The sequence below is a fragment of the Dipodomys merriami genome, unplaced genomic scaffold (genome assembly GCF_024711535.1).
Source record: "Dipodomys merriami isolate MVZ:Mamm:240054 unplaced genomic scaffold, mDipMer1.0.p SCAF_29, whole genome shotgun sequence".
Taxonomy (NCBI): domain Eukaryota; kingdom Metazoa; phylum Chordata; class Mammalia; order Rodentia; family Heteromyidae; genus Dipodomys; species Dipodomys merriami.
Window position 1 is genome coordinate 18,931,952 of NW_027204381.1, and position 27,531 is coordinate 18,959,482.

Here is a 27,531-nt window from a genome sequence, read left to right on the forward strand (position 1 = left end):
TGGGGAGCAGAGCCGGTTTCCTCCAGCAAGGAGGGGGCTAGGGGCGAGCCAGCGGGGGGTGGCTGACATCAGCCCTTTAAACCTCTCTCCCCCGCAGCGCCCAGCCTGTCTGCCCCAGCCCGGACACCCAGCCCACCCGGACACGGACACCGAGCGCTCCTGCAGCAACGTGAGTGCGCCTGCTTTCTCAGGGAACTTGGAGCGGGACAGGTCAGGCTGAGCTCTGAACAGCTCCCTCCTCACAGGCTCCCTGGCTGTGTCCTCAGATGATGGCTTGGTGGGTGGGTGGACCCCCCAGGGTGGAACTCTCCCCCCCCTTTCACTCCCCAAATACCCATATGGCTCTCAATTCAACCAGGCTGCCTGGTCTTGTTTAAGATGGCCAGAGTGGCTTGGCTGCTGCAAAGGATCTGATGGTAGAAGCCACGGGAGGGTGAGAGGGAGGCCCACCATTTGAGGCCGTGTGTGAGGCTGGTTTGGCCAAGTCTTTGTTGTCTGTCTCCCTCTAGAAGAATGCCCAACAGAGGGGAAGGGTGGCGAGTGCTCTAGTTCAGGCTGCTCCCCAGGCTGCTCCCCAGGCTGGTCCGCAGACTTGAGGGGCACAGGAGAAACACCCCACCCCCTCCCGGGGTGGCACTATGAAGGACCCTGGACCTTTTCATGTTTCCCAGATTGGTGATCAAACCCAGGCCCCTGCATCAGGTGCGTGCTAGGCTCACCTCCGGCCATGGAGCTACACGCACAACCACACAGAACAGGCTGGCTGGCCGTGTGCAGGGCCTGGCTAGATGACTGTTCTAGAAGCATGTGGTTCCTTCCAGCCTGGGGTGGGAGGTGAGAGGGCTGCAGGTGGAGGAGCTGTGGCAGGGTCTGCTCAGTCCTGGCACTCTTGCCCGGCCCAAAGGATGTTAGTGGTTTCCCTTTGTGGTTATGAGGCTGCCCCGAGGCTGGATCACATTGGTGAAGTGGGGTTGCCCCACTGTATCTTCCCCCCACCCCCTCCCCCCTGCATGTACTCTTGAGGGTCCAGAGGGTCTCCCGAATTCACTGTTTCGTGGTGATGAGGTCTGGGACTTCAGTCTTGGAGAAGATCCCACTTCTTGTCTTTCTGGGCTCCTGAGCTGGTGCCACTCCACCAACTTCCCTCTCATCCTGCCTGGCAGGAGTCACAGTGGGCGGAGGGTCAAAGCCAAGCCCCCGCAGTCTTCTGCCCTCTGATGCCCCCATGTGGAAATGCCCCTGCGTGGGCATCTTCTGCTCCCTCTCCTCTCCCCAAAGGCCTTCATTGGAGGACTCTAGGATTTCTTGGGACTTTCTGCTCTCAGATTCTCTGCCAGGTAGCAGCCAGGGAAATGGGGTGGTGCTGGGTAGCAGCCAGTTGGGGCTGTTTCCTTCCCCTCCCCTTGCTGTGACCCAAATCCCAATACTGCCTCTCCGTGCCTGGCTATAGTGTTGTGTCCTGCCTTCACCAGCATTGACTCCTTGACTTGCCCTGTCAGTTCTGAAGCTCTTTGCAAGTTGTGGGCAAGGGACCATCTCCTTCCACCCTTCCCTTCCTCGCATGAAGGGAAGGTGGGTGCGTGGGAGACACAGGCAAGGCAGGAGCTAGTATGTGTCTATCTGAGATGGTAGGGGCCAGGAGGAGAGAATGGCTGCAGTCACCTGATCCCATTGCCTTGTTGGCTTACTCTGCCAAAGGGTGTTTGGGTGAAGGGAGGAGGTCAGACCTACGGCAGGATGGTGAGGAAGGGAGAGACTGAGCTACTTAGACCTTTGTGTCCTCCAGCATCGCCTGTTGGGAAAGGATGCTCCAAAATCAACGTTCTCACCATTGGTCCCCTCCCCACCTTAAAAAAAATCAGCTAGCAGATTCAGGGAGGCGAGGTTTCCGGTGGCTGGCATTGGGATGAGACATTTGTGTTTTCCTTTCAAACTTGGTCATGGGATCCCAGAATAATTTTCAGAAGGGGATTAGGCCTGTCAGCGTAGCACCTGGGGGAGGCTGAGATCAGAAGGATCACGATTCGAGGCCAGCCTGGGCAGAAAGTTTGCCAGACTCTTCTCTCCAAAATAACCAACAAAGAGGAGAGATAGAGGTGTGGCCAAAGTAGTGGAGTGCCAATCTAGCAAGCGCAAAGTTCCTGAGTTTAAACCCCTGGAGGAGATTGGGGCTGTAGGGAGGAAGATGGCTCCTGGGCCAGCGCTGGCTCTCTCCCAGGTATCCTCCCGAAGGCCAGCATTTCTAGGAGCTCTGCTCAGGGCCAGGCAGTGTGGGAGGTAGTTCACAGACACGGTCACTTTTACAGCCTCTGAAGCAGATCCTATTATTTCCACTTCACAGCTGGGGAACTCTCGGAGCTCCAGGAGGTTGGCAGCCATGGGGAAAGGAAGGGCAGACATCAGAGTTTGGCTGCAGGCCTGGGCCCAGAGTGATGTGATGATGTTCACTATGCTTCCCACGGGGTGGAGGTGGCCGGGGGAGGGAAGCGGGGGAGAGGGCTCAGCTGTCCCAGGGTAGAGGTTGGGGAACTTGCCCACTGCCCCGTCCTCATACCATTTCTGCTTTGGGAGGCGGAGGGATGGTTTGGGCCTCGTTGGCCTCTCTTCTGGAAGGTTCTTCAGTCATTGGGCAGATGGTGCCACAGCCTGAGGGCACAGAGGAAGTGGATGGGCACCCAGCTCCTCTCTTCTCTCCCCACCCCGACCCCCCTAAGAATACAGATGCTTTGGGCTTTGCCAGGTGTGGGTAAATCTGAGCCTCTTCAGCTGCAGGCCAGAGGCCAAGCCGACTTGGCAAAGAAACCGAAGTCTTGCTTTTCTAGCTCCTAGCCTAGAAGATTAAGCGTTGGAGGCAATTTATTCCTTGATTTCTATGGGCCAAATCTAGCCTGTTGCGGATTTGATTGGTTGTTGTTGTCATGGTGCTTGAACTCAGGGCCTGGGCACTATCCCTGAGCTTTTGTGCTCAAGGCTAGCATTCGACCACTTTGAGCCACAGCACCACTTCAAACTGCGATCCTTAAATCTTAGTTTCCTGAGTAGTTAGGATGATAGGTATGAGCCATGGGCACCCAACCGTGTTGTGGGTTTTTGTAGATGTAGTGTTATTGGTACACAGCCATACTAAATTGTTTACATATTGCCTACAGCTGCTTTGAGGCCACAATAATAGACTCACAAGTCCTAGACTATTTACTATCTGGTCCTTTCATAAAATGTTTGCAGAAAGCAGGTGTCGGTGGCTCACGCCTGTAATCCCAGCTACTCAGGAGGCTGAGATCTGAGGATCGCCATTCAAAGTCAGCCCAGGCAGGAAAGTCTATGAAACTCTTACCTCCAATAAACCACCAGAAAACCAGAAGTGGCGCTGTGGCTCAAGTGATAGAGCACTAGCCTTGAGCTGAAGAGCTGAGGGACAGCGCCCAGGCCCAGAGTTTAAGCCCCATGACTGAAAATAAAAATGTTTACAGACCCCTGCTCTAGACCTCCACACATCTAGTGTCTGATTTCCTAGGGCTCAAGTCCAGGGAAGCCTCTGCCCTAGGGGGTAAGCTTGGCCTAGGTGGGCAGGGCTGTGGAAAATGTGTACCCGCGTGGAGGTCCCACGCAGAGCTGGAAGTCGTGCCTGGCACAAGGGAGAGCAGTGCTAGTATCTGATCCTTTGACCCCGCCTCGTCTGCCCTGTCCCGCTTTAGCTCTGCCCCAACATGGCCAACAAGGGTCCTTCCTATGGCATGAGCCGCGAAGTGCAATCCAAAATTGAGAAGAAGTATGACGAGGATCTGGAGGAACGGTTAGTCGAGTGGATCGTCATGCAGTGTGGGCCCGATGTGGGTCGCCCGGACCGTGGGCGCCTGGGCTTCCAGGTGTGGCTGAAGAATGGCGTGGTAAGTGACTCCCTGGGCAGGGCGCGGGGGTGTCCTGTCCTGCAAGTCCCAGGCAGGCTCTGTAAGGAGAGTGCCCTGCTGTGTCTGGTACCTGGCAGATTCTGAGCAAGCTGGTGAACAGCCTGTATCCGGAGGGCTCCAAGCCAGTGAAGGTGCCGGAGAACCCGCCCTCCATGGTGTTCAAGCAGATGGAGCAGGTGGCTCAGTTCCTGAAGGCTGCCGAGGACTATGGGGTCACCAAGACTGACATGTTCCAGACTGTTGACCTCTTTGAATGTACGGAGGAAACCCAGGGCAGGGGCTGGTGGGCAGGTGGAGAAGATTCTGAGGGAAAGAGGGGGAGTAATCAAAACAGGGATCTGTCAATCTATGCCTAGCAGGAATGGAATAATAGCCCAGTTCACCCCACAGGGGCTGGGGTGTAGCTCAGCAGTTGACTATTCTCCAGCGTGCACAAGGCCTTGGGTTCGATCCCCGCTAAAGGACTTACTGCAGGACTTACTGAAGTCCTAGCAAGGGCACTTCCCTTTGGGGCAGACACTGGCTTGAGGGTTCGTCCTGAAGTTTGTCCTCTCACCACCTCTTTTTCTCATAGGCAAAGATCTGGCAGCAGTGCAGAGGACTCTGATGGCTTTGGGCAGCTTGGCAGTAACCAAGAATGATGGACACTACCGTGGCGATCCTAACTGGTTTATGAAGTATGTGGCCTGGGGCATCCTTGCCCGCTAGCTCGGATCTCTTTGTGGGGTGGGGTGGCTGCGGCTGGTCAGTTTAGGAAGACAGTCAGGTGAGGCTGATAGCCAGGGAGGTATCCAGGGAGGGAATTAAAGAAGTGGGACCTTTATACATCTTTTTTGTGTGTGTGTTTGCTGGTGGTCCTGGGAATTGAACTCAGGGCCTGGGCACTGTCTCTGAGCTTCTTTGGCTCAAAGCTAGTGCTCTACCACTTGAGCCACACACCACCTCAGGCTTTTTCTGAGTAGTTGATTGGAGAGAAGAATCTGACAAACTTTTCTGCCCAGGCTGGCTTCAAAGCATGAACCTCAGATCTCAACCTCCTGAGTAGCTAGGATGACAGGCAGGAGCTGCCAGCAAGCACCTGGGAAGCTTTATACTTCTTGATCCTTCCTTCCTTTTCTTTTTTTGGGGTGCTGGTACTGAGACTTGAACTCAGATCTTTTCATTCTTTCTTGCTTTTTTTTTTTTTTTAAACTAGAGCTCTAACAACTTGAGCTATGCCCCCACTTCTAGATTTGGGCTAGTTAATTGGAGATAAAAGTCTCGCAGACTTTTCTGCCCAGCCTGCTTCAGACCATCATCCTCAGATCTCAGCCTCCCTAGTAGCTAGGATGTCAGGCATGAGCCGCTGGCACCTGTCAAATTCTTTCTCTCTACTCTTGTGTGCTCAAATCCATAGCCCATGGAGCCAGCTGGATTAAGGGGAGAAGAAAAAAAAGAAGAAAAGGAAGAGGAAAAACAGGAAGGGAATGGAACTGGACAAAGAAACAAAGGGATGAGAACAGGTGGGGAAGACTACATTCTGCCAATCTTACCGTGTTCCTCTTCTTCCAGGAAAGCCCAGGAGCACAAGAGGGAATTCACAGAGAGCCAGCTGCAGGAGGGGAAGCATGTCATTGGCCTGCAGATGGGCAGCAACAGAGGGGCCTCCCAGGCCGGCATGACAGGCTACGGCCGGCCCCGGCAGATCATCAGCTAGAGCCCTGCCCTCTCCAGCTGTAGCCGTCCTGCATAGCCAGCCAGCCTCACTCACACCTGTGTAGGTTCTTAGCCCTGGCCAAGCTTTGGGGCTGTCACTGGGCAAAGGTGACCGCACATAGGCAGCTTCTCCACGTCCCTGCTTTGGCCAGCTTCTTACCTCCAAGCACCACAGCCCTGACCCCTCTGCCAGATGCACCCACCTCTACTGTCTCTCTCTGTCCTGGGCTAAGCAGGGGGCAGTGGGCTTGGGTATATGGCCAGCACCACTGTCCTCCTTGGCCACAAAGGTGTCTTGAAGGAGACCCGGCCCAACCTCCTCGCCTCGCCCTCCCCCATCTCCTTTTGCTGGAATATTTTTGGGATTGAAATTCAAAAAAAGAAACAAATATATACATGTCTTTTTTCTCAGGCCTGGTTGGCAGCCTTTTGCTTGTTCGGATCACTTACAGTTAAGGTTCTAGGACATTTGAACAGGGAGAAGGTAGCAACTGGGGTTGGTGTGTGTTCCTGGCCATTCTTTTCTGGTGGCCTTCCTGCCCGCTCAGGCTCAGGCCGGCTAGAGGAAGCAGGACGAGGGGGTAGATGGGAACACGGGGAGGAAGTGCCACCGGTCCACCTGCGTTGGATTTGGGGGTGGGGGTGGGTGAAGAAAGGAAAGGCTGGGGAATGTTGCAACCGTTCAGATGGACTTTATTTTGGAAAAGCTGTGCAGAAAAAAAGGATTCAAGAAAATGTTGCGGTGGAAAGAGAAAATCATCAAATCTTAGGTATTAAAAAATAAATCAAGTCAGTTAGCTCAGAAGAAGGGAGGAGGCAAAGACTGAGGGGAAAAGTCAAAGGCTGTCAAGCTGATAACGGCCGGTGGGAGAGGCCATTTCCCTGAGCACTTTACGGAGGAAGACAGGGTGGTGGCCGGCTGGGGGGTCTCACGCCTGCTCTCGTCTCACCAGAGACTTCCTTAATGAGGTGGCACAAGCCCTGGCGCCGAGTGGCTCCCGAGCGGCGCCAGGAGCCTGGCCCAGACTCATGGTTCAGGAGGAAGGGCAGGGGCGATGGCGGAGTTCAAGGCTGGCTTCGAACCAGGAGCGCAGGAGAGGATATTGGAGGCAGCTGCTTGCAGGACCGGCCCGCCAGGGCCTCGCCCCAGCCTCTCCCCCGTGCCCTCGTCCCAGTTGACCCCACTGGGGTCCACGCTTCCTGTTGCGTGCTCCCCTGGCAGTGCGGGACCTGCTCAGTCTACACGTGGGTCAGGGTCCCCGTGACCTGGGTCACTGGCCTCACCCGAGAGAGCGGGATGGAAGCCTGCTGGGTGTGGGTGCCAATCCCTCGTCCGATGCTGCCTCACCCAAAGCTTCTGATTGGCTGGAGGCGGCCCGGGGCTCTGGCAGCAGTCCATACCACTTGTCATTAAGACAACCCTCACTGTGGGTGGCCAGAGGATGCTGTGAACGCCTCCGTTCTGGGAGGAAGCAGAACTTCCCCTGGAGCTGGCCATGGGTGGGAGGGAGGCAGCCCTGTCCCTCCCGGAGTCCGTCAGGCCCTGGGGTCAGCAGATCTGATCCTCCTTTCCCTGCAGCAGGTCTGTGGGTGGGTGCTGATGAGGCCTGTCCAAGGCCCTCTTGTTCTGGGCGAGGCTCCAGTCCCCTTCAGGAAGCAGGTCTGGCGTGCGGCGCTCCGAGGTCCTGGAAGGGCCCCCATTCTCCATCTCCGTGCTGTCTGCAGCCTTGCTGTTGCAAAGTGGCACCGACTCTAGCTCTGTCCCCTCCTCCCTGGGTCTCCGGCTCCGTGGGGGCCAGTGGCAGGGTCCACTCCTACAACCAGGGCTGGAAGCCATATTCCTCTGGCTCAGGTACAGTTCCAGCATGTAGTAAACAGTCCAGAAGACGGTGAAGCAGCCCACCAGCACCAGCATCTGGGAAAAAAGCCACACGTTTATGTTAGGGGCTATTTCCAGCTCAGAACCGTGCACTTCCCTCCCTGGACTGCCTCCCCATCTTACCTTGCTCCCCACCTACCCGAGGGAGCACCCCTAAGTCGGCTAGTAAGATGGGAACAAGGCTGCCTGCTCTCATTCCCTTCACCCCTCTGGGTAGCACCGGAAACCAAATCCTCCGGGGCCATCCTGCCCGCCAGAGTGGTTGAGTTTTGGTGTCAGTACCTTGAGGGTGTTAGGAGTGAGGACGTAACCATCTTCCTCAGGGATTTTCAGCCCAGGTGGGCAGGGCAGAGCGAAGCCGTCATGTAGGTATTTTCCACTCATAGCACCTTCTAACAGCCTGTGGGGAAGAAGGGATCGTGGCTCCCATCCCGTCCTCTCCCCTGGGGACAGCCCCATGGCAAAGCTGGCCAGCACAGTGTGGGTTTCCTGGCTATGGCTCTGTCCTCTGGGTTGAGCCCGGAGCTGGGGCTTGGGAGACGGGCTTCCCTAGGCGGCCTCTTCCCATCCCCTCCTGAGCATCCTGTGTGCTGTACCTACCTCTGCCTGTCCCTGATGTCTACGGGGCTCCACACGGAGCCATACAGGGTCAGCTGCCACCGCTGCAGGACGCCCACCTGGAGCGGCTCATCTCCTAGGGGAGCAAGGGATTGCTCAGTGAGCCGGGCCAGAACAGCAGAGCCGGCGCCCACCCCACCCAGGGAGATGCAGACCAGTGTGCGGACATGGTTGTGTTAACTAGGCCCCAAAGACCCCAGGTTGTATAGTGACATCTCACCAGGTACCCTGGGGGGACAGGGAGGTTGAAAATGTACTGGAAACAGAGTTTTGTCTTTATCTCTCCTATTTCAGGAATTTTGCTTGAAAGGAAGAAAGTCTTAGCCAGGCACTGGTGGTTCACACCTGTAACCCCAGCTACTCAGGAGGCTGAGATCTGAGGATCAAGGTTCTAAGCCAGCCTAGGCAGGAAGGTCTGTGAGACTTATCTCCAGTTAGCCACCAGAAAACTGGAAATTGCACTGTGGTTCAAAGTGGTAGAGTGCTAGCCTTGTGCAGAAGAACTCAGGGACAGCGTCCAGGCCCTGAGTTCAAGCCCCAAAACTGTCAAAAAGAAAAAGGAAAGGGAAAATCTTTCTACCACATTGAAGATTTGAAAACCAAAGGTTAGGTGAACACTTCACTTCACTGGAAAGTTGGGCTTATTTACTAATAGTACAGATACTTCTTTTCTTTTTCTTTCTTCCTTCCTAATAATGCTGCTCATAGGGCTTGAACTCAGGGCCCAGGCACTCAAGGCTAGCGCTCTACCACTTGAGCTGTAGCGCCACTTCCAGTTTTCTGGTGGTTAATTGGAGATAAGAGTCTCATGGCCTTTCCTGCCTGGGCCGGCTTTGAACTGTGATCCTCAGATCTCAGCCTCCTGAGTAGCTAGGATTACAGGTGTGAGCCCAGTACTCGCGTCAGATATTTCAATATGCATTGTGGGTAAGGCTTTTGCTACTGCTGTGATCTTATGAGTCACTTCAAACCTCTAGGCCTTAGTTTAAAAATCAAGACAAAGCAAAAAGCAAAAAAAAGTGAAAGTGAGACCTGCCCTTCCCTGCCTATGAGGGCTGGCCGAAGGGTGGCTATATGCGAAATGACTTGAAATGTGGTTTGTCAACAAGGATTTGTGGGGGTGGGGGGGGCGGTTGTTGTTGTTGCTATCCTAAAGAAGAGTGGATTGGTCACTTCTCCAAGAGAGGCTGGATGAATAGTATTATTTTGGGGATCAGTGCCCATTATTTAGGATGGGGCACATTTCTTGACATCTACTCTCTTCACCAATGGCAACCATCTGGATTCCTCATGGGGAGGGGGAGCCCTTCTATAGGGTCCCTGAGATGGGGAGGAATCAGGTGACAATGGAGAGGCGGAGCTTACCCACATCTCTCACTACAAGTCTGTAGATGCCTCGTGCTCTCTCCCCCCAGCAGCGCACAGTGGAGAAGGTCCAGTCATTGAAGCCATTGGGATCCCTGGGGAAAGAACCATGCAGAAATCATGGAAGGCACACGCAGGGAGCCGCCCTGCCTCCCCGAACCACGAAATCAGCTGCAGCCATTTGGGAGGCTGAGGAAGGGTCCTCAGGCACTGACTGTGCTTTGCCCCTGGGGTCTCAGGAAGAGAGGGACTTGTGTGCATTGGTGTAGTGGGAAATACCAGCGTGGAGAGAGCGCTGGGCTTGAGTCCCAGAGCCCAGAGGTCTCGAGTTATCTTTACTGTCTCAGGTACTTGCTATGACTTCTTCCTCCACTACTACAGGAGACTGCAAAGTCTACTTGTGTGTGTGTGTGTGTGTGTGTGTGTGTGTGTGTGTGTGTGTGTGTGTGTGTGTGCACGTGCATGCACTAGTACAAGGGCTTAAACTCAGGGCCTAGGAACTGTCCCTTAAGTTTTTTTCACTCAAGGTTGGCACTTTTACCACTTGAGCCACAGCTTCACTTCTGGCCTTTTGATGGTTAGTTTGAGTCTCACAGGCTTTCCTGCCCAGGCTGGCTTTGAACTGTCATCCTCAGATCTTGCCCCCCAGTGTAGCTAGGCATGAGCCACTGGTGCCTGGCTGGTTTTTGCTGTTTTGGAGGAGGACGGGGTCTACTCTGTAGCCCAGGATGGCTTCAGCTTTCAGTCCTCCTGCCTCAGTCTTCCAAAGGTTGGGACTGTGGGTATTTACATGTGTTCTCTGCTCCCGAGTTCTTAAAAGGATACAGAAAAGGGTATGCACAGTGTGACGGTGCCCCCCGCCTCCCAACACCACAATAAAGCATGGGATCAATGGTGTCAGCCAGGACCACGCTGCTCAGTCTGGCACGAAATGGAAGGTCTATGTTGCATAGAGAGCTCAGGAGGCCGTGGGTGGTTGTACGTACGAGTCCATGCTGCGGGGGGCACCAATGAGGGACATCATGCCACTGGGACAGAACAGCGTCAATTCCAAGCTTCCGCGCCGTGGGTGGCTGATGGAGACGGTCACGGCCACGTGCTCCAGTGTCTTCAGCCCCGACATGTCCAGGTCCATCCTGCTGACTACAGGAAGTCAGGCGGGCAGCTGGGAAAGCAGCCCACCCACACTCCTGCCCTCCCGCACCCAACATTCACCAAGTCCACAATCACAGAAGCCAACCGGGGCTGTGCGCCCTAGCGGCGGATGGCGGTACTGCTTTCAAGTCACACGAAGCTCACAGTCTAGTTGGCCAAGATACAATCGGAGAACCAGCTTCGATCATTCGTTCATTCAAAAAATACCTCCTACAGTACAGTCTCTGAACCAGACGCTGGGAGTGTAGAGTTAAGCTGGGCATGTGCTGCCTTCTACCCACACATGGAGGCAATATGATGGATGATATGATACATGATACACATAACTGGTAAAGGGAAAGACGTGAGATGAATGAGTAGAGGCACGGAGTAGGGAGATGAACTAAAGAAGGAAATGGACTGATGGACAGAAGGGATTCTAGAAGGAAGAACAGCATGCGCAAAGATAAGGTGGTTCAAATCCCAGACATGAGACTGCACAAAAGTCACTTCAAAAATGACTGAAGGAGATGAACTTCAAGGAAGTTATGCTGAATAATGATGATGGCTGGGAATGTGGCTGAGCAGTAGAGTGCTTGCCTAGCATGCATGAAGCCCTGGGTTCAATTTCTCAGTACCACATAAACAGAAAAAGCTGGAAGTAGAGCCACCGCTCTACTGGGCACCGCAGGACTGGGCACCAGTGACTCACGCCTGTAATCTTAAATCTGAGGATCGCAATTCTAAGCCAGCCTGGGTAGGAAAGTCTGTGAGACTCTTATTTCCAATAAACCACTCAGAAAACTGGAAGTGGTGATGTGGCTCAAGTGGTAGAGTGCTAGCCTGAGCTGAAGAGCCAAGAGACAGCGCCCAGGCCCAGAGTTCGAGTCCTACAACAACCACCACCACCACCGCCACCACCAAAAAAACAAACAAAAAAAGCAGCAGCTCAGGGACAGTGCCTGGGCCCCAAGTTCAAGCCTCAGGACTGAGAAAAAAAAAAAAAGTAATAATAAAGCCAATCTTGAATGGCTATTTGCTGTGTAATTCCACGCACGTGACATTCATGCCTGGGGGCGAGGGGTTGGTAAAGGGGGTGCACACAGCCATGAAGAGTTAACACAGAGGATCCTGGTTGTGATATCTGCACACACTACATGCATGCAGAGCAAGGGAAACTGCTGAGGACTGAAATGAGCTCTGGACTGTAATGATATCAATTTGTTGTCTCGCCCTAGCAGGACCTCTAGCTGGAAGACAGGAGGAAGAGTCCGCAGGGCAGGGAAGAGCAGGCTGAGCGGGAGCGTGTGTGAGGGCGGAGGGCAGGAGGGCCAAGGGGGTGGGCAGTGGGTCAGCTGGTTCACCCCGGCTGCACAAGAGGACAAAGGACAGGTGTGAGTGGGAGATGGAGAATCTTCCCTGGTGGAGGAGACACACCCTCGCAGCCCACTCTCTCCGTCCCCTGGAAGACATGCGGAGCCGGTGCCCTCTTCTCTGCCTGCTCACTTGTGGGTGCGAGAGTGAAAACCTGGCTGGCCCTTCAGGTGCACTGATTGGGAGGGCAGCCGCCAGTCACACTCGGCTGCTTAATCATGATGAGATACGATAAAAAACTGGGCTCTGAAATCACACTGCCCACGTAGTGAATGTTCGACAGACTCGCGGTGGCACGCATGAGCATTTCTGTCAGGAGGGGAAGTCCTGGGGGACAATACTGCTCCGGGGGCTTCAGGGGGTTCTGACTCCTCTTCTGTCTCAAGGATGCCCAGCTACGCGCGCGCGCGCGTGCGTGCGTGCGTGCGTGCGTGCGTGCGTGCGTGCGTGTGTGTGTGTGTGTGGTGTCCTGGGACTTGAATTCATGGCTTGGGCACTGTCTCTGAGCTATTTTGCTCAAGGCTTGTGCTCTACCGCTTGAGCCACAGCTCCATTTCTGGCTTCTTTTGGTAGTTAATTGGAAGATAAGAGTTTCACAGGCTTTCCCGCCTGGAAGGGCTTCAAGCCATAATCGTCAGATCTCAGCCTCCTGAGCAGCTAGGACTACAGGTGTGAAGCACTGGCGTACCCAGCTACTTCTTCCTTTCCAAAGGGTTATTTCTAGCTCCAGACATGGAGTCACCCAGCTCCTGCTGGATCTGCAGGGGAGGAGGTGTCTCAGTTCTGTATCACCTAAGATTCCTTCCTCCAGCCACCATGCCAACTCTTCAGCTGATACCTGTTCCTTCTTTGGCCAGTACTGGGACTTGAACTCAGGGCCTGGGCTCTGTCCCTTAGCTTTTTTACTCAAGGATGATGCTCTGCCACTTGAGCCACAGTTCTACTTCCAGCTTTTTGGTGGTTAAGCAGGTATAAGAGTCTCATGGATTTGCTACCCAGGCTGGCTTTGAACTGTAATCCTTAGCTCTCAGCCTCCCAAGTAGCTAGGATTACAGGTGTGAGCTACTGGTGGCCAGCCCATCTGTTCCTTCTGCTCAGAGAAGTCACCTTTGCTGGCCTCTGAAATGGGTGGCAAGCCTGCTTGCTGCCCTCCAAGCAGATGAAGAGCTTTACTAGCCTAGCCGTCATCCCCTCCTTCCTCTGTAGACTGCTCTGCACCTCGCCTCCTCCCACTCCCCACTCCCAGGACAACCACCCTCCTTTCTGCTGCTTCCCAGTGACAAGCACTCATCAGGTTCCTCGCTCCTTTGGGAAGAAGACTGTGAGGGACAATGTCCCCTGGCTATTGGGAGGCCCCAGATCTTCAAAGCCAACTTCCTCATCTGTAACGGCTGGGACTGAGGTAAAGCTCCTCAGGGAGGCCGTGTGAGCCAGGGGCTTTGGAGGGAGTTGCATTCCTGGGCACATTTCTGAACGGATGCTCTGCCCTTTCCAAGAGAGCATTCCTTTCACAGAAAAGGCAGTGACCGGGCCTCAGGTCTCTGTCCGCGTGAAGGGAACTGGCGAGGGCGGGATGTGCTTAGATAAACTCTTCCCACACGGACCTCCACTGAGAATGGGCTGCCTCTCTCCCTGCCAAGGTCCCCTGCTCCAGCTGTTTCTCCCCTATCAGGCGCCTGGGAGATAGGAAAAGGAAGGACTGAGTTCTGGTGAGGTTATGGGGCCCAGCACCTCTCGATCTCCAGAAAAAACAATGAATAAGATAGAGTGTCAAATACTCATGGGGGAGGGGGGGGGGAAGAAAATCCCCCAAGGAACTGAGTAGCGAAAATCAGGAAACGCGTGGACGGAGGGACTGAGGCACAGCTTAGTGGCAGAGTCTGTGCTTAGCATGCGTGAAGTCCTGGGTTCCATTGCAAGCACTCCAACAACTACAACTACAACAACAACAACAATAACAACAAAGCAGTGCAGATAGGGCCTCCTCTAGCACGGGTACCTGACCCAGCTTCCCTTTTCTCTGGGAAGGCCTCCACCCCTGTGCTCAGCAGAGATCCATACTGCTGCCTTGGGGGCCCCTTGAGCCATTTCTAGCAACCTGGTGCCATGGAACCGGGGGAGAGGAGGGGCAACTGCAGCCCACGGGACTTCTCATGCCTCTGTCCCACCCTCAGCAGATGACATTTGGCTCTCTCTCCTCTGTCCCTCTGAGATGATCCCCGGGACCAACAGAGGAAGGAATCCCCAACTCCTTTACTTCATCAGAAGGCCACTGGGCTGGCTAGAACTATCTGGCAAGACCTTAGCCTGGGAATCAGAGGAACTACTTTCAGCCCCACTCCCCCTCTGCCCCCTGCCTTCCTAGTTGGGTTGCTCACAGCTCCACTAGAGGAGCTCAGGAGAAAGGTCCTGCTCACTAGCCAAGTCAGAAGCAGCAACATGTCCTAAAATGGTCAAAGAAAACTCCGCAGGTTTGGCTGGAGCTCAGCTCCTGAAGGGAGGGAGGACCCAGCTAGGATGAGCTTAGCTCCCCCGGTACTGGCCCCAGGCCCTGGATCTAAGATTAACCCTTTGTGCTGACTACTTACCATTCCACAGGACCTCCAGCGAGCGGGGGGACTGCGGAATAGCCTTGTTCTCTTTCAATACGGGGCTGACGTAGGAAGCTAAGTAAGGGACAGATGTCCAGATCTGTTCAAGGGAAGGGGGGGGTGAGGGTGGAAGATCAACAAACAAGACTGATCACGCTCACATTCTCAAAAGATGCATGCACATGTGTGTGCGCGTGTGTGAGCTCCTGAACGCACGCACATAGGGGATAATGAGATCTTCAAAGCCTCGCTCTCTAGGTTTCCTCTCTGTATCACCACTTTTGCTCCTGAGGCGCCTGCTGGTGGCCCGGATGTTCATGAGATCACCAGGTTGAGGAGCCAGAGGAAAGGGCCACATCTGGGGTGGGAGACGCAAACCAGCACATCTGGGGAGCCTGCTGCACTCGGGGTGTTTATCACTACAGAGCTGAGCCCCAGTGCTTTCCACTTGAAACCTATCAGCTAGGGTGAGGATAATCCTGGTCAGGTCACTGGAATGAACATTTATTAAGTGCCTCCAGTGTGTCTGACAGTATCCTAGGCACTGGGCTGTGTCCCACAATCATGCCACACTGAGCACCCTGCCGGGCCAACACCTGTTCACCTTGGCTGCATTGACGAGTCTCCAAGCGTTGAGCAGGCCAAAGCCATGCTGGTGGCTGTGGCTGAAGCCCGCCTCGTTGGTGAGCCAATCTGCCCGCCGATCCTCATACTGAAACGAAATGACACAGGCGGTGGTGAGCTCCCCACATTGCCAGCCAGATTCGTTTCCCTGTTGGCCTGCTGGCGGATCCAGTTCAGACCCTACCACCGAGGCTGCTGGGAATGGATTCCCCCGGGGAAGCTGAGACAAAAAGGTCATCGTCCCATGACGTCACCACCGCAGTGGCTAGCTTCCTGCGAGGGAGCCGGGAGAAAGCAGTTCCAAAGGGGGAGGGGGACAGCCAGGCAATGGTATCAGCAGAAGAGGTATGCGTGAGCGCAGGTCTGTTTGTGGGTGTATCGGGACTGGGGCTTGAACCCAGGGCCTGGACATTGTCCCTGAGTTTTTATTTTTTGCTCAAGGCTGGCACTCTACCACTTTAGCTACAGCAGTGCTTCTAGCTTTATGGTAGTTCATTGGCGATAAAAGTCTCATAGACTTTCCTGCCTGGGCCTGGCTTCAAACCAAGACTCTCAGACCTCAGGCTGCCGAATACACCCGTGTGCCACCGGCATCTAGCAGGTCTGTGGCCTTGATGGGGGTCCCCATACATGTACTCAACCCATGCCACTCTGGAAGGGACTTGGCACCCTGCATTCAGGACATTTAGAGTCGCCAGGCTCTGGGTGGCTGGGCCAGGGCGGTCCTCACCTGGGTGGCTGTGAAGACGATGATGTGCTGGACGTCCCGCCACGTGAGGCAGGGCCGCACCTGTAGCATGAGGGCGATCATGCCGGCTGCCAGGGGAGCGGCCGCTGAGGTCCCCGTGTGGCCCTCGGTACAGCCGGTGCCCTTCTGGAGGTCCCAGTCGGTGGTCACCTAGGAAGTAGAATGGAGTCAGAAGTGCTGTGGAGGGGGCTGGGAAGATGGCTCAGTGGTAGAGCGCTTGCCTCGCATGCATGAAGCCCTGGGTTCGATTCCTCAGTACCATATACACAGAAAATAGCCAGGAGTGGTGCTGTGGCTCAAGTGGCAGAGTGCTAGCCTTGAGCTAAAGAAGCTCAGGGACAGTGCCCAGGCCCTGAATTCAAGTCCCTGGACTGGGGGGGAAAAAAAAGTGCTGTGGAGGGAGGAAACTGAAGTCCCCAGTCTCGTAGCTGGGGACTGTTCCTGGCCACCTCTGCATGGCTGACTAGAAGAGGCTGACGGGAGACCCGAAGTGTTCAGCTTCCTCTGGGACCTCAGCCTGGTGAAATGGGTAGAGTGGGAAAGGAGTGGGGGATCACGAGGATTTGGGTCTCCTTCTCTTCTTGTTCCCATCCTAACTCTAATTCCTGCCAGTGAGCCCCAGGACACGGTCAGGGGGGCTACTGGGCAAGGAGAGCCCCAGATAATGAAATGTAAGTTGGTGCCAGGCATGGGTGGCTCACGCCTGTCATCCTAGCTACTCAGGAGGCTGAGATCTGAGGACCATGGTTCAAAGCCAGCCAGGGCAGGAAAGTCCAGGAGACTCTTATCTTCAATGAACCACCAGAAAAATTGGAAGTGGTGCTGTGGCTCAAGAGGTAGAGCGCTTGCCTGGAGCTGAAGAGCTGAGGGACAGCGCCCAGGCCCAGAGTTGAAGCCCCACAACTGGAAAAAAAAAAAAAAAAAAAGCAAGCTGGCAGCTGGGCAGTGGCTGGAACACTGGCGCAGACCCAGGAAGCTTGCTGCGCATCATGGCTTCAACAGCCTACTGGCCATGCACAAGATGAGCTGCCTCCCCAGCCCGCAGGGTGGCTTCCACGAGCCCTCTTTTCCACCATCGCTCTCAGGTGTGTGGTAAGAGTGGGGACAGACATCCATCTGGCGTCAAGTTCTCTTCACATCCCTGCAATACCTCAAAAGGCTTAGCTAAGAGCTGGGTATGATGGCACATGCCTATAATCCTAGCACCCTAGGGACTAAAGCAGGACAGCACGTTTGAGGTCAGCTTGAGCTACACAGGAAGTCTGAGGCCAACCTCAAACCTTGTGGGCTACAGAGTGAGACTCTGTCCCACGAAAACAATGAACGAAATCAGCCAAACAGCGGGGCACAGGTGCTCACATCTGTAATCCTAGCTACTCAAGAGGTTGAGCTCTGAGGATTGTGGTTCAAAGCCAGCTCAGGCAGGCAAGTCTGGGAGACTCTTATTTCCAATAAACTACCAAAAAGCTGGAAGCAGGTATGGCTCAGGTGGTAGAGAGCTATTCTTGAACAGAAGAAAAGCTCAGGAACAGCTACCAGATCCTGAGTTCAAGCCCCAGGACGAACACCAAACAAACAAAACAGAAAAGGCCTTGCTGAGGAGGGTCCTGCTAAACTTTCCTATTGTACAGAGGCACTTGGTCCGGGCACACAGCCTACAGAACGTCTCTTCCTGACTTCCATTCTGGGTCAGGGACCAGGGTGCCAACATCCATTTCGAGGCTGCCTTCCTCCACTGCCTTCCTCCCAGCTGTTAGGGCAGCTGCCAAGGCATGTAATTTTCACCCAGACACTGTGCACTCGTAGGAGGAAGGGGAAAACACTCCAAGTTGTTGTAGTCTCAATGAGCGCGGGAGCCTGGCTGGTGCCAGGGAGCAGATTGATTTTTTCCTGTTAAGGCAGTGACCTCACGGTGACAGTCTACTGTGCAGAAATGAAGCCTGTGAACTGGGCCTGGGTGGCTACAGCCCTGGAGGGGTGCAGGGAGGCTCTCTGGGCAGTCAGAGGGTGGGTAAGCCCTCTCCCACCCCCACCCTGGGAAATAGCCTCATCCCGCTGCCCTGGCTGTTAGACAGAAACCCCTAACAGCAGGCTTCCAAGGCAAGACATTCTGAAGATGGGAACTTGGCTAAATCAAAGCTGTTCATTTCTGGACAAATGATAGTACAGAGGGACGTGGGGGGAGGGGGAAAGCCAGGAACCACACAGCCTCATGTAAGGTTATGGACCCTTCTCAGGCCTGGGCTAGGGGTGAGCTGGGTCCCCAGAGCGCTGCCAGGGGTGTGGTGGGGGTGAAGAACAGAGCCTCCTAACCAAGCCTGGCCTAACGGGGTGGCCTGCAAACCTTCTCTTGCCTCCCCCTCTCTTTGTTCCACTCCTTTTCTCTTCTCCCCAGGGTGGGGGGGGGGAGGAGGAGGGGGAGGGAGCAAGGGCGAGCTGGCACAGTGCCCTGGAACACTGTGTTGACCAGCAGTCATTTACTGCCATGACAAAATTTTAGTTTTGGAAAATGGGCTTGACCCCACTGGAAGACGGAGCAGCCTCACTGCCAGTGGCCCCAAGGAGAGCTCCCAAGGCGGCCCAGGGGCCAGCACAGCCACCCGCTTCCCACCGTGAGGGACAGGAAGGTCCAGGACCACAGCCCGGGGGCCCGGCCCGCCATGGACTAGAGAAGCTCTACTCCCTGGCTCCAATCTCCAATCTCCAGTGGGGAACGGCTGTCCACTGAGTCTCCTATTCACCCGGCTAATAAGATACTTCTGAAGACTCACTGGCAGTATTTACGGTATTTATGTAAGGTCGGACAGCAAAGCAAGCACGATCTCTATTTAAGTCCACACAAAGCAGTGAAAGCCCCAACATTGCAGAGAGGTTGTTTTTATCAAGGCCGCTCTTGTTTCTCTAAGAATATGAGCATTCTCACATGTGTGGAATTTGAGAGTCCTGGGAGCTTCTCCCCAGCGGCGGCGTGCCTTGAAAGAGACATGGCCCTGCAAGGACAGAGGATCCAGGCAGGGGCAGGAAGCTGGGACCAAGGAAAACACCCTGTGATGGCTGACATCTTTCTTTTTGTACTGGCTCTGGTGTTTGAACTCAGGGCCTGAGTATTGTCCGAATGAGACTTTTTCAAGGCTAGTGCTCTATCACTTGAGCTCTACTTCTAGCTGTTTTGGTGATGAATCCTACGCTGGCTGGTTTTGAACTGAGATCCTCAGACCTCAGCCTCCTGAGTAGCTAGGATTATGACCATGAGCTACCTGTACCTAGCTGAGACAAGTCTTGACCACTGGGGCAGGGGTGAGGAGGGCGGGGAGGCACTCACAATGCTTCGGAGCATCTTGTCCCCACCACTGAAGGTGACCGCCAGCATGGAGGCACACTCCTCTGCGTAGAAAGGCATCCGTCCTTCCTCGTCCACAGCACCTGGACACACAGGGAGACAGGAGCCCACATAGAGCTGGTCCTGCACTGGGGCCATGTGCAACCCAAGTCACCTTTGAGTTATCATCTGGGGGTGATCTCAAGCTTTAGAAATGACCTGAGTACCCCTTATCTGAGTGAGTGGGTTGAGTGGCAGAGAAGAGGTGTAATATACCCAGTGTGCTTGTCTGCCTGCCTACCTGCCTGCCTGCCTACCTTCCTCCCTCCCTCCCTCCCTCCCTCCTTCCCTCCTTCCTTCCTTTTATATGGCGCTGGTACTGGGGCTTGAACTAAGGCCTTGCCTTCTTGGCTGGCTTTTTTTGCTCACAGCTAGCACCCTACCACCTGAGCCATGCCTCCATTTCCAAGTTTTTGCTGATTAATGAGAGATAAGAATCTCTCTGATTTGTCCGCTGGGGCTGACTTTAACTGGGATTCTCAGATCTCAGCCTCCTGAGTATATAGGTGTCTTGGTGTGAGCCACAGGTACCTGGCTTCATTTTTTAAAATATGACCTAAGCAGACACTGCGTCACACACTGTGCTAGGCATTAGGGCTACAGGGAAAAGGCCTCATCCTGGGAGGGTGGAGAACAGGAAGGGCGGTAGTGGAGAGAGCTAGGTGATTACCGAGCACTAAGGATCCATGACTAGGGGGATCTCAGGAGGTGGGTAAGGAAGGAAATCAGTTTTGAGCATAGGCAGAAGGTCCTTAGTTTAGGTTGATGAGGAGGCAGGGAAGGAAGGCTTCATTAGGAGGCAGGTGGTCCACAGAAAGAGAGACCAAAGCAGAGGTCTCAGTGGTGGTGGGAATGGCAGCCGGGTGTGGGGTGGGAGGGTGGGCTGCGTGTGTGAGATATCTCCAGGTTTCCATGGAAACACTGGGGTCCTCAGAGATCAGGACTGGTACATCTGAGCCCAGAGACACGGGTGCTCACACAAAGCTAGGGACACACACACACACACACACACACACACACAATGGAGCTACCAGACTACTACCTATGGTGACGGTGTAGATGGAATTGGCGTAGCCATCATAATTGCAGTTGTCATTGTGTTGGCCTCCGTTCCCGCTGGCCACCACGAAGATGCTCCCGAACCCCTGGCGACCAGCCATCACCCCATGCTGCAGGGCAGCCTGTGGGGGAAAAACAGTGTTGAGCTAACACCAAGAAACTCATATTAAGACCTCTGCTTACTACCCAGTCACCTCTCTTCCTCTTCCAGAAAGAAAGGGAAAAAAGCCTCAAAGGGCACTGGGCGTGGGGGAGGATAGAGAGAGGGCACAAGATGAGGAGGAAGCCCAAGCTGAACAGTGCTTGATAGATGTTTTCAGATGACAGATGAGGCTGGGAATGGGCCAAGCACAGGATGGGAGGGCAGTAACTACAAGGTTCTTTCCGTTGCTCTAAGAACTCGGCCCCCATTCCTCCTCTGTCCCACGTTCAGTTCTCCTTCCCTTTCTTTCCTCCTTTTCCTTCTCTCCCTGTCTTCCCTCCCTCCTCCTTCTTCAAACTCAAGGTAATCCTGCCCAAGCCTCCCAAATGCTTGGATTACAGGAGTGTACCACTACACCTGGCTAGCTACCTCTTTCTAGCAGGGATGAGTGGCCTAAGTGGGGCACTGAGAGTTGAATATAGTGGGAAGAGGGCTGACTCTCAGTACTTCAAAGGACTGGAGTCTCCACGCGGTTCCGTTACCTTTCCGAGCTGGTGCGGGCCGTCCACTGTCTTCCCATCATCATCTGGGCCCCAGCTGTTAAGAAAAACCCATAGGGAAGCGCAGAGCCAGGCTGGGGCCACCCGCCCAGGGCCTGCTAGTCTAAGCGGGCCCCTCTTCTGCCTGTGGCAGGATTCTTGTGAGTAAAAGACAGGGTTCAAAGGTCCATTCCTTCTCCGTCATGGAAAATGGAAGTCTGTGTTAAGGTTCTTTTCCTGGAAATGTCCCTGGCTTAAGGCTCATTATCCTGCCCCTTTCTCGGGTCCTAGGGAGCGGGAGACATCCGTAGGGGCAGAGAGGGACCTGCTCACTTCTCTGAGATCTCTTGACAGCGGGGCAGCCTGGGGCTGAGGAATTCTCTCTTCTTTCTCAAAGGAGAAACATCTCTGAGACAATGGCAACCATTGAAGGGCTACTGGTTAGGAGGAGGAACGGGTGCCATGCGTGTCATGGGACCAGCCAACCTGGGTTCCTCTTTATATAGCCCACCAAAGTCACGGCCTGGTGCAGCAGGTGCTTTCAGGGGATGGTGGGAGCTGACCCCAGTGTTCCTCTGGCCTGTGGTTGGAGAAGAAAGCTCACCATCTCCCAGGGAATTTACAAATTTAGAAAATAAGTGTGGGCAGACTGGGACACTGGGATTACCGGGATGACGGAATACCTCCTGGCTGAGTTGAAGGAATGAGGGCAACATTCCTATCTGTTGAGCCCAGTGTGGGGCTCTGCTGCTGGGGGCTCTGCCCAAACCAGAGCTCTTCGCTGGGCTGGCCCTGGCAGATGGTCCAGGTGCTTGCCCCTCACCCCTCTTCCCTCTCTGTGCACCCTCTGCTTTGCCTTACCTGCAGCTGTAGATGTCGTTGATCTGATAGTGCTTGTTGAAGGCCACAGCCTCCATGCTGTCTGTGAGAGGGCCATCCAGCACCCGGATCCCTAGATATGGAAGCACAGCAGCTCATGACTGGGGAGGAGGGGCCCCGGGACCCTACAGGTAGGAGATGCACCCCTCCCCTGTATTCTCTTTTTCTGTCCTGTTTTGAATTCTTATAGCATGTAGATATGTGATCTGTCAAAAAATGTTTCTTACTGTCATGCTGAAACGTTAAAAGTCCCGGAGTTTGGTGACAAAAAGGACAGGCTAGAATGGGAGAAATCAAGAGGTCTTCATCTTTATTCTTATTCTTTGAGTGCTTGACTCAAAAATGGTGTTCACTAATGGTACTCAGGACTAGGTACTCCCATGACCAGGTACTTCTGTCTCTAAAATGGAGTAGTTTGTGTTTTGATGACCACAGACAGGCAGATGGGGCTTTCAGAAAAAGGGGCTCAAACCCTCAGTTACTATACCTCCTCTCTCTATCATCTCATCCGCAGAGGGATGCAGCCCTCTGCTGGAAAATCAGAGTATTGCATCCAGTCTGGGGGTCTGGTTCTAGTGTCCTTCAGGAATCATGGCAGGAGTTCTTTCACTCTCTTTGCCTTCTACTTGACTGATGAAAGACTGAGGTGAAGGAACTGTGAGCCACCTCTAGTGGGGGACTGGGCTGTCTTCAAAGGAGGGAAAGCAATGGTGGGAAGGGTTGGGGGGACAGGAAAGATGGGACTGTGGGGCTGTGGAGGGAGAACTAGAAGGCATTTGGTAAATTATAAGAAGATGAATACAATGCAATCATGTCAAAGGTGTTGTGATCATCACATAGCCATGGTAAGAAAAGGAAAAGAGAAAGCCGTGTGTAGTGGCTCACGCCTGTAACGCCAGCTACTTGGGAGACAGAAACCTGGAAGGCTCAAGCCTCACTTGGGTAAAGGTTAAGTAAGCTCCATCGCAACCAGCAAGCAGGGTGTGGAGGTGTGCATTGGTGACCTCAGCCGTGCGCAGGACCGGTACTTGGGCAGAAACAAGAGACCTTATCTGAAAGATAGCTAAAACAATAAAAGGGCTGTAGGTGTGGTACAAGTGGTGGAGCATCTGACTAGCAGGTGCAACCCTAAGTTCAAAGCCCACTGCCGCCAGGGGACAAAAGAAAAGAAAGGAAGAAGAGAGTGAGCAGGTGTGGCTTGGGGCCTCTGACCGACGTAAAGACCCTTTCTGCTTTTGTTTTATATAGCAGAGCTTACTGCTAAAATACACGTTTGACACACAACTGCAGTGAAAAAAATCAGCCCTGTTAGAGGCCTTCCTTGGCACTAGGCTATGGATGCTGGGGTGAGGAGGGGAAGGCGATGCCCACTATGCCCCCAGAAGCCTATGGAGAAGCAGGAGGTACCTGCTATGCGGCTCCCGTAGGCCACGCCCACCGCACAGAAGCTGTTGTTGGGCACAGCAGCGATTTCTCCCGCACACCTCGTGCCATGGTGGTTGCCGTTCTCCGTGTCTGGGTGGGGCATGGGGTCCGGGTCATTAGAGTTGAGGTCATAGCTACCCTCCGGGCACTGAAATAATGAGGAGAGGACACATGGTCAGTCATTCACTGGTTAAAAGCGGTCAGGTCCTAGAGGACCTGGGAATTTTCACCTCCAAGTCGGGGCAGCAAGGCAATTCTCTGCGCCCCTCATCAGGGCTACACGGGAAAAGCAAAGGATTCTGGGGCAAAACGGACAAGGGCCACAGCTCTGGCCTAGTGAAGGAATGTGTCCGCTTCTCCCTGGCTTGGGAAGCCTGGGATAGATAGCAGCCTGGGGGCTACCAAACGTCCCGCCTTGTAGGGAGACTAGAGGGGAGAAGGGAGTCACCCTCAGGGCCCACTCCTTACTCTGCACAGAGAGAGAGGAGCCACAGGAAACAGGAAGTACTGTCTGGGATTACCCTCCCATGGGGTTGGGTCCCCGGCTGTGCCAGTGTGGGAGGAAGAATTCTATCCCACATCCCAGGCTGTTTGCTTTGGCGAGCTGCCCTCCAGGAATGGGGCAATGAGGAAGAGGGACGTGGCAGGGAGGGGTCGCGCCGGCCCACTCACGTAGTTGGGTGCAATGTCCTGGATGGTGTGCTCCACTCCATCATCCACGACCACCACAGTCACCCCTCGCCCCGTGACGTTGCGCTCCCACACGCCTGTCACGTTGATGTCCCTGCCAGGGCTCCGACGGTTATTCTGTGGGCGGGATGGGGGTGGGAATCCAATGACACACAGCCTGGCCCAGAGATAGGCAAACGACAGCTAGCAGGCCCTTCTCGCCCCTGGGATTCCACTAAAGAGCCGGGCAGAGGTTTCAGAGCAACAGGGTCCAGGTGGTAGGTGATAGCATGTACGCAACAGTGTGTACCGGGTGCCAGGCAAGTTCTAAGTGCTGATATATATTACTTCATTTATCCAGCCATGACTAGGAGGTAGCTCCTTTTATAATCTCTGTTTTACAGATGGGGAAACGGAGGCACAGGGAGGTGAAGCAGCTTGCCCAAAGGCACATGTGAGTGTGTGGAGACAGGCAGCCTGGGAGCACCACACGCACTCATCGGAAGCAGAAACCAGGGGAGGTAAAGGCAGAGGGCAAACCACACCTCATCCCCACAGGAGTGACCCCACAGTCAAAGAGCAGCTGGAGAGGGACTCAGGGAAAGGGCTGCAGATCCCGCCTGCCGGAAGTGGAGCACACAGAGCCGAACTCACCAGGTGCCACTGCTGAGGGAACTTGGGGTCATTGAAGTGGATGCTGCGCTTGGCCCGTTTCAGCAGTCTCTGCTCGGAATGCCAGCGCACAGCTGCATGCTCAGCCAACACAGCTTCTGCCTGATGCCGCATGGCCTCTGCCTCGGCAGCCTCTCTGTGCCCGGCCGGCTGGACAAAGAGGAAGTGGCCCTGGAGCTCTCCGATGCGCCCAGCATTCACCAGCCCTGCTGCCTTGGCCACGGCATTTGCCTGCCGTGCCAGATTCTCTTCTTCCCACTCGCCTTCCGGGCTGTCTAGATGCACGGCCCAGCTCAGCCCCCCTGCGCTCTGGGTGACAGGCCCACTGGTCTCTGCCAGGCCCATGACCCAGGGAACCAGTATGAAGAGCCCGGCTAATGCCAGCCAGAGGCAGGTGGGCAGGCCCAGGGGGGCATCCAAATGTGGCACTTTCTGCCTCCCTCTCGGCATCAGAGCAGCAGGCTGCGGACAAAGGGAGAAGACAGGAGAGATGAAAGCGCCTGGGGCTGCGGGAAGCTGAGAGGACCCCTTGGAGCCTATTCCTTTCAAATCCTTAAACATCTGATCCAAAAGAAGTTGTTTGTTTGTTTGTTTTTAAATCACATTTATTCCTGATCATCACGGTAAGCCCTGGGTGAGTACTAACTGCAGTGGATGGCCGCAGTTAGATATCCCAGTAGTGTCCAGCTGCTCTTCCCATTCATAGGGCTCCAAGTACACGAAGCTCCCATGAACCACTGGCTGCATCAGGACCCTGCTCCCCTCTTCCCTTATAGGTGAAATAGATTTTTCCCCAGCTGACTTCTCAGCTGGGGTGTGCTCAGGGCTAACTCCCACTGTGGGATCCCATTCCCACCTGGACTCTCTGTGAGGCTGAGCTCCAGGTCTGGCTGACCACGTCACACTCATTTTGTACAACTGGAATACAGGCATCGCCTTCACCCTGATCAGTGTTGATTCCAGACACAGGCTGCAGACCTGTGGGTCAAAGAATGGGAGAAATTGAACAAGTGGAAGCTAGCCAGGAAGAGGACCAGCGGCCAAGGAAAGTGGCCAATGATGAGTATCATTTTTTTTTTTGGGGGGGGTCTGGTCGTGGGGCCTGAACTCTGGGCCTGGGCACTGTCCCTCAGCTCTTCAGTTCAAGGCTAGCACTCTACCACTTAAGCCACGGCGCCACTTCCGGCCGCCCCCCCCCCCTTATGTGGTGCCTGAGGAATCAAACCCAGGGCCTCAAGCATGCAAAGCAAGTGTTCTACCGTTCTACCGCTGAGCCACCTTCCCAGCCCAATGAGCATCATTTCAGGGGGTCTAAGGTAGATCAGAGACTGGAGGAGATCTGGTACAGTCAGGCCAAATCAGTACAAAACCCCAAAGCCCTACTTCTAGTTCTCATGTCAACTTCTTATCCTTTGCTTCACTAGAGATCCAGCAGAAGGTTTAACGGTTACCAAAAGCCTTGCTGGGAATGCAGGCAATACACTTCCCTGAAACTCAGACAGAAGGCAGGGTGAGTTGGGGTGGAGAGCCAGAAAATGATAGATATAAAGGGCAGGTGGGCACTTAGGGGAGAAGAAATGATCGCAAAGCAGCACTAAAGAGCTGCCCTAACTAACTCAGTAGGTTGGCTCAGAGTTGAGTCAGGACACAGGATCCAGATCGGGTCCCCAAGTGCCCGGGTTTGATCCAACCAAAGGGGAAAGGGGGCAGAACGGAGGAGCGGAAGTGGGTGGCTGCCTACTTGAGTCCACCCCAGAGCCGGTGCAGCACTCAAGACACACACCCAAAGGAGCTAACTCAGGTGCCTCTCCGCACAGCCTCGGACAACCCAGAATCTTGTTAGAAAGCCAGGAAGAGACCCATCAAGGTAGTAGGCTCCTGGGTTCTCAGTAGATGCCACACACCTTTCTAGAAGAGACAGAGACGGGAGCTCTGTGTGTCCCGGAGGCAGAAGGACATTGTTTATCAGGACGTACACCACAAAAGCTAGATACTTTCTGAACTACAACTTCTAGGCGGAAGAAAGAAGGAGAAGGAGAAAGAAAAGGAAGAGGAAGAGAGGAAGTTGGAGGAGGAAGAAGAGAAGGAAGAAGAAAGAGAGGGAAAGAGGGAGGGAGAGCGCTGAAAGTCCAAGTCTTTGCTCCCAAGCGACCGTCTAGCATCCTCTTCACCCCGCTCCTAGCAACCGGGCCACCAACAGGGGCTGCCGTCCCGACGACCGCTCCTCCCGGCCTGGCCCGCGCGGTGCAGGGAGCCCCGCTCCTCCTCAGCACCCGCCCCGTCCCGGATCCAGGACCACGGCCCCGGCCCCGCTGGGCTGCCGCCTGCCAGCACGCAGGGCCCGCGGCGCCGCGCCCGCGCCCCCGGACGCCGCCCCCCGCCGGCTCCCCACGCACCCGGCCGCCCGCAGCTGTCGCCGCCGCCTCCCTGCGGAAACTCGCGGCTTCCCCGGAGCCGGGGCAGCCAGTGACAGCGGCATCACTTCCGCCCCGGGCCGCAGCCAATCAGCGGCCGGTCCTGCGGCCGCTCGACCCGCGGGCGCGGGGAGCGGGAAGGGCCGTGGGCTGCTTGCGGGGGGCTTCCGGAGCCCCCGGCTCGGAGGGCGCCGGCCACCGGAGCCCGCCTCGGAGGGCTCTCCTTCCTCACGGCGTCCCCTGAGAAGGGCGGCCCGCTTCGCCTCGTGGCTCTGTCTTCTCCGTCCGATCGCCATGCCCTCCCCGGAGGGGCTCCGGCCTCCCGCTCGGTCACCGTCCTCCCGGTGACCTGGCGTCCCCGCTTCCCCCGGAGCCCGGACCCTCGGATCTCCCGGGATCTCGTCTGGCATCCCGGCC

General features: G+C 55.0%; 2 protein-coding genes across 4 annotated transcripts; one reads left to right on the top strand and one right to left on the bottom strand.

The window, feature by feature from the left end:
• The first annotated feature begins 97 nt into the window (after nucleotides 1-97).
• On the top strand, nucleotides 98-6,014 carry Tagln (transgelin). The gene is made up of 5 exons (XM_070038546.1): nucleotides 98-169; nucleotides 3,696-3,887; nucleotides 3,986-4,163; nucleotides 4,483-4,585; nucleotides 5,460-6,014. Exons 2-5 carry the CDS (start codon nucleotides 3,708-3,710, stop codon nucleotides 5,602-5,604), a joined length of 606 nt encoding a protein of 201 aa, XP_069894647.1. The 5' UTR covers nucleotides 98-169; nucleotides 3,696-3,707; the 3' UTR covers nucleotides 5,605-6,014.
• Nucleotides 6,010-27,152, bottom strand: Pcsk7 (proprotein convertase subtilisin/kexin type 7). 3 transcript variants are annotated; one of them, XM_070038543.1, is made up of 17 exons: nucleotides 27,097-27,152; nucleotides 25,557-25,678; nucleotides 24,683-25,162; nucleotides 24,032-24,166; nucleotides 23,342-23,507; nucleotides 21,917-22,007; nucleotides 21,059-21,113; nucleotides 20,358-20,496; nucleotides 19,259-19,359; nucleotides 15,919-16,086; nucleotides 15,169-15,276; nucleotides 14,562-14,664; nucleotides 10,452-10,608; nucleotides 9,466-9,560; nucleotides 8,083-8,176; nucleotides 7,765-7,882; nucleotides 6,010-7,518 (listed from the first exon to the last, which is right to left on the bottom strand). In XM_070038543.1, the coding sequence occupies exons 3-17, from the start codon at nucleotides 25,148-25,150 to the stop codon at nucleotides 7,153-7,155; spliced, it is 2,364 nt and encodes a 787-aa protein (XP_069894644.1). In that variant the 5' UTR covers nucleotides 25,151-25,162; nucleotides 25,557-25,678; nucleotides 27,097-27,152; the 3' UTR covers nucleotides 6,010-7,152. The 3 variants fall into 3 exon arrangements, with proteins under 3 accessions (XP_069894644.1, XP_069894646.1, XP_069894645.1); XM_070038545.1 differs by lacking the exon at nucleotides 27,097-27,152 and adding an exon at nucleotides 26,605-26,768; XM_070038544.1 differs by lacking the exon at nucleotides 27,097-27,152 and adding an exon at nucleotides 26,484-26,768.
• Between the last annotated feature and the right edge of the window lie 379 nt (nucleotides 27,153-27,531).

Bases quoted from the DNA above. Each gene is read 5' to 3' on its own strand.
- Tagln (XM_070038546.1), top strand. From the start codon at position 3,708: ATGGCCAACAAGGGTCCTTCCTATGGCATGAGCCGCGAAGTGCAATCC. The intron at 3,888-3,985 runs GTAAGTGACTCC...GGTACCTGGCAG, and splicing joins TGTGGCTGAAGAATGGCGTG to ATTCTGAGCAAGCTGGTGAA. The intron at 4,164-4,482 runs GTACGGAGGAAA...TTTTTCTCATAG, and splicing joins GACTGTTGACCTCTTTGAAT to GCAAAGATCTGGCAGCAGTG.
- Pcsk7 (XM_070038543.1), bottom strand. From the start codon at position 25,150: ATGCCGAGAGGGAGGCAGAAAGTGCCACATTTGGATGCCCCCCTGGGC. The intron at 21,114-21,916 runs GTAAGGCAAAGC...TTTTCTTAACAG, and splicing joins AACGACATCTACAGCTGCAG to CTGGGGCCCAGATGATGATG. The intron at 16,087-19,258 runs GTGAGTGCCTCC...TCTACTTCCTAG, and splicing joins ACAAGATGCTCCGAAGCATT to GTGACCACCGACTGGGACCT.